At 35.7% G+C, this 5,745-nt stretch overlaps 1 protein-coding gene across 1 annotated transcript; it reads left to right on the top strand.

Moving 5' to 3' along the window:
- Positions 1-463: 463 nt before the first annotated feature.
- LOC126370958 (uncharacterized) lies at positions 464-3,741 on the top strand. The gene is made up of 2 exons (XM_050016110.1): positions 464-852; positions 987-3,741. The coding sequence occupies exon 2, from the start codon at positions 1,661-1,663 to the stop codon at positions 3,305-3,307; it is 1,647 nt and encodes a 548-aa protein (XP_049872067.1). The 5' UTR covers positions 464-852; positions 987-1,660; the 3' UTR covers positions 3,308-3,741.
- Positions 3,742-5,745: the final 2,004 nt, after the last annotated feature.

Here is a 5,745-nt window from a genome sequence, read left to right as displayed (position 1 = left end):
CTTTTACTGCGAAAATAAAAATGTTTATACTATGATAACATGCACAATGTCCTTACTTATTAGAAATATGATGTTCCATCCTTCTTTTATCGCTTTGAGCTTCTATTTTAGCAAGTTTTTACTACGCACTTCCCCGTGTTGCCAAGTCTCGGCGCCTAATCGTGCACTGAGGTAAAGTACTGTCGACGTCGCTATATTAACAGTAACTTTGCGCCCCACATTTTGAGCGCTGATGTTCAATCTACGGTAGTAGTTTTCCCGTGAAAGACGGACAAAGAAACACATACGTACAGACACGCACACACTATCCCATTTATAATATTAGTATGGATTACTTACAGACAAACAATTGGTACAAAAGGCGGGAGTTATATACTTACTTTGGAAATTACCGCAGATTTTGATCTCTGTTGGACGATAAATTGTGTAGTTAAATATCAAACTCCGGTAAGTCACACCCCTACTCAAAACTAAACTATGAATGCCGCCAAATTTGAAATTAAAATCTTCATAAGTTAGTTTTTACCAAAACACGGTACGTGCATTAAAACTATATGAAAATAACGGTTAAAATTGTTGATTTATATCATATCCCGGCAAGTCCACTGACAACTGTTTATCAATATCAGGCATGTCCGTATTAGCCAATCAGAGTTAAGCGTCGCGCAAAGATGGCTGCCATTCCGTCGAGTTACCGGGAGTGCAACGCTGCGTGTCCTCTTTTATATTCGTTGTTTTTTGGTAAAAAATGAGTGAAAATACTCCAAATTTATGTGTACTGGATCCTGATAAAGCCAAAAAAAAGCTAACATCAAAATCTCAGCTTAAACTAGCTGAGGAAAAAGAGAAAAGGTAAGTGAAACACCAACACAGTAGTTATGTTCCCATCTTAAACTGTGAAGTACAGGGTCGTACTTGGACAAACTTTGTGTTTCATACATAGGTAATTTAATTTAAAAATTATAATAAAATATCGTTTATTTTAGCGTAATCGAGGACAGGATTCTACAGTAAAAACGTGAGTTTTAGGGTTTAAAGGAGTTAATAATGAGTGTATAATAGTAATAAGTGCACAAGCTAAAAATATTAATCAGGAATGTGCTTCATGTGTTTTACTTACCTAAACTGCTTTGGTGTGTTATTTTTCTTTTGCTTGAAGTTAAATAAGATACTGCTCTGTGTTGAACGCACATTAAAATTTACCACAAGATTTGATTTTTTTGTTTATTTTAAATTAAGCTTTACCTACTTATACGCAGACTTGTAAACGTTATAAGCTTATACATTTAAGTTTTCTGATGTTAAGAATAATTTGTATTAATGTCTCTGGATTAGATTAAAAATTCTTTACTGTCCTATTAGTGTAGGTATGCCTTTTAAGTACCTACCTACCTACTAATATTTTCAGGGGCCAATTCTTGCAAGAATTACTACTAACATTTGCCTGATTTATTACTTGCCTGTGACTATTAATAAAATTTAGCTTTTATGTCTACTTTACAGCTGCACCTAATTCTATTTTTTTCATCTATTTATTAAAAACCTATGAGCTAACAGTTTGCTTGTCTTTTATAGGTATTCAGCGCCCGGTTTACCTAAAAGACCAGCATGTGGACATGACACTAAAAATTTAAAGTGTGCAACTGTTACCTCAAATGATATGTTTCATTTTCATCGAAATTACTACTCCGTTTTAGATAAAATTTATCAAGACAATTTCATTATAAAACACGTGACTGCCACTCCAGTCAAACGCCGACGTCCTAGGAGTAAGACTAAAGAAAATCAGAGGCAGTTTACTATGGTTTATAAAATATATAGCAAGAAACAAAATAAATACGTCCAAGTTTGCAAAATGGCTTTCATGAGTATTTTACGGATAAATAAATCACGTATAGAAGGTGTTATGAAAAGACACGCTGAATCTGGAACTATGGCAAAAGAAAATAGAGGGGGGGACCGAAAATTATTCCAATTTGCGTCAAGAAAAGAAGCGATTCAAAACTTTATTAAAAAGTTTAAGCCACTGGAGACACACCATTCTCGAGGTCAAATTAAAATACGTATGTATTTGTCTCCAGATCTCAATGTAAAAAAAATGTGGCAAATGTACAATGACGAAGCTTTGCCCGGTTACGAAGTTAAAATTGGATATTTCAGAAAAGTATTTAACACGAGCTTTAATATTGGATTCGGATCTCCTAGGCAAGATGTTTGTTCGGATTGTCTTCAATTACTTGAGCGCATAAAATTATCCCGCAATGAACAAGAAAAGCAAGGGTTACGAACACAGTATAGAGTGCACAAACTCAGAGCCAAATGCTATTTTGAAAATTTAAGAGAGGAATCACCGAATCTACAAATACTGAGTTTTGACTGCCAAAAAAATTTGCCGTTACCTAAAGTGCCTGATCAGTCCGTATATTATTCACGACAGCTATATCTTTATAACTTAACCGTAGTCGTTGGTACTTCCAAGGCATCCTTAACACCCGAAAATGTGCATGCATATGTTTGGACAGAAGAACAAGCCGCAAAAGGGTCCAACGAAATATGTTCTTGCGTGTACGATTGTCTGAATTCTCTCGACTTTACCGGAAAAGAAAAAGTAAGATTGGTGGCTGATGGCTGTGGTGGGCAAAATAAAAATTCCATGCTTATAACAATGGCTATGAAATGGCTTTACGATTCTAGAATTCGTTTTCCAAATCTTACTGAACTACAACTAGTTTTTCCTGTCACAGGACACTCTTTCATACCCCCAGATAGAGTGTTCGCGTTGACAGAAAAACAAATAAGACGTAGAGAGAATATTATTCAGCCTCAAGAATACATGGATTTGATTGCCAATCACGCAACAATTCACAAGGTTAAAATAGATGTCCCAATTCTAGATTGGAAGACCGAACGACAAAATAATTTAAAATCTACATTTCACTTCCAAGTCAGCAAGTGTAAGCGTATCATTATTACCCGTACGAGCAGGGACAAAATAGAGGTCACTGGAGAAATATCATACCGGAACAACCTTGGTGGAAGTGCTTCACTATTGAAGAGAGGTAAAAGAATGTACGATATTGATCCCAGTATTCTTGAAAGTGCTCCCTCGGTAAACCCTGATAAATTGGTGGACGTAGAAAAGTTGTTGCAAAAACATTTTGGGCCTCAATGGGATCAAATATCTGAACTACAATTTTATAAAAATATTTTGCAAAGTAATGTTGTACCAATGATTGGAGAGAGAGAAGAGGAAATTATAAACAATTCGGAAGAATATGAGATGCAAGAAGTTTTAGATTTTGTATAAGTGTTTTTGATTTTATTTCTTAAAAATAAATATTTTGGTCACAATAACTGTCATTTTTTATTATAAACTCATTTATTCATAAAATATAATTAGCATGCCCTGAGTACGTCCAGTTTACATTGGTGTTTATCAAACCCAGGTAAGTTTAGTAACTATTTATCAAAAACCGTTAAGTCCACGACAATTTTTTTCAAACACCGGTACGTTTCGCTAATACATATCAATATCCGGTATGTCCAAACTTTTACCCGATTTTCCACCTTTTTTATTATAAATATGTTAGTTTTTAAAATGAAATAGCAAATGTATCACCAAACTGAATAATATATTATCTAGAAAACACTAAAAATGTTTAATCTTTTAGCTAAAAACATATTCGTCCATTTCCCACATTTCACTTAGAGTGGACTTAACGGACTTTGATATTTAACTACACAATTACTGTGTCAAAACTCAGGGGACGCATTTGGTGTCATGGTCGATTGCGTTTGTTTCAACAGCACAGAATATCAATCTGAATCTATGGAACGTCCGCACGAAGCCTCTTGGGGCCCTAATGAAGCGTTGCCTTCATATCGGTCGGTTATTGTGCGTATTAGGCTTGTAAAACGCCTTATTTACATTGCATATTACAACGAGGAACTCAGTAAACTCTTTATGAATATTTTAGCTTAGCTGTGTATACTTTTTTATGACACAAATAACAGAAGGTTTGTACCTTCTGTGACAGAAAGTACCTACTAGACGGTTTTTGACGCCTATAATTTGCTCTTTATTAACTGGTCCAGGGCCAAGTTGCAAACGCTTAGTGTAATAGCTACATTGACACATACCAATCACACACATTAGCTACTGTTCGTAATCGATTGCACTTGGCTAAGGCGCCTCATTTTGAATTTGTTTATAGCTATGATACTAATAACATACGCTAAACTCTCTTAAATAACGCTTAAATGTGTTATTATCTGGAAGCATAACGGCTAGAATGTGACAATTACATGTAAAATTGCAGCCTTGCGAGTGCTATTCCCTCGGCGGGAGTCCTAGATGTGCTATAAAACCACAACCACACTGACTGCAAGTGCTGGCAGCTTGAATAATGACGACCTTAGGCTTCGTATACAAGGCAATTATTTATGTTCTTGTCACGATTACTGTTATAAAATAATTATTGGGAATCTATGTATTTACGTATAAGTGTACTTTAATCGTTATAATTCAATTCACTTCTGAATAGAATTTTTCTTTTGTTTTTATTTTCGTATTCATGTTTTAAATGCAAGTGGTCGCTGACGTCACCAACTGATATGTATCTTAAATTTTTGGCGAATCTGATTTGCACCATTTGAAGTGTGAAAAGCATTATTTTTTTATAATTACTTACTTATAATTTTCAACATCACTCTCTTCCATCAAAAACTTTTTAGCTTTAGCTTCGCACAGAACATCGATCTTTGTAAGACTCCCATTGGTCTCGAATACCTACCAGAATGTTCATTTACTGTACTTTCCTACCTACCAACTACCACATGTACGTGGTAGCTACAATGAAAACTTTGCAGCCGGGGACAGGATGTGTACTACTTCTTTAATTACCTTACTTCGTGTATTTTGTAGTGCTTTTGGGTTGGCAGTCGATTTATTATCACGCCATTTCGGAACTACTACAAACCAATAGCAACACGGTCGATGAGGCGTTCTTCTTCTTCTATCTAACATGGCTCATGTAATGACAAAATACTAAGGTAAAATACTAAGGTAAGGTAGTCGGGACCAACCCTTTTAACATGCCCTTCGAAGTACGGATCATGTTACTTTCGGACAATCAGGTCATCAGCCCCAAACAAGGGCGACAAAGACAGAATATCCTTTGTTTTGTCGCTCTTGTTTGGGCGAACAAAATAAGCGAGTCTGTAAAGATGGTTATCTGACTAAGCTAGAACGCACTGATGCGCATAAAAACCTACCTAGCTACTACTCATCCCAAGATGTATAAAATTACGGTCTTTGGTAGAAAATAATGTCTAAAGTATTTTCAATATCAAATATTTTATCTATAAAACAAAACTGGAACACGAAATCGAAGATTCCAGGAGGGAAACGCTGCTGTCGTTCCGTTGCTTTCACAGATGCTGCAAACGAAATTTCAAAGCAGACATAATACGTAAACTGAAGTCTTTTCACAGTGCGGGATTGGTTTACCTTCTCGTGTGTAGCAGATAGTATGGAAAGTGGTATAAAGCTACCGCGAGAGGCGACGCGACGCGACCTGGTGAATAATGTGAGTTTAAGTTCCTCTTGTGCAGTGTGAAACGTGAAATATAGAAAAGTTGTCTGGAAACGTCAGGGAAATGTCATCGAGTTTCGCTCCAGTTTAACCTATTTAAAGTTTAATATTGTGCAATGTTTTGAATTTAAAATACCGCGTGATAAAGCAT

Source organism: Pectinophora gossypiella, chromosome 11 (genome assembly GCF_024362695.1).
Source record: "Pectinophora gossypiella chromosome 11, ilPecGoss1.1, whole genome shotgun sequence".
In the NCBI taxonomy this organism is placed as follows: domain Eukaryota; kingdom Metazoa; phylum Arthropoda; class Insecta; order Lepidoptera; family Gelechiidae; genus Pectinophora; species Pectinophora gossypiella.
This window is presented reverse-complemented; position numbering and strand designations above follow the sequence as displayed.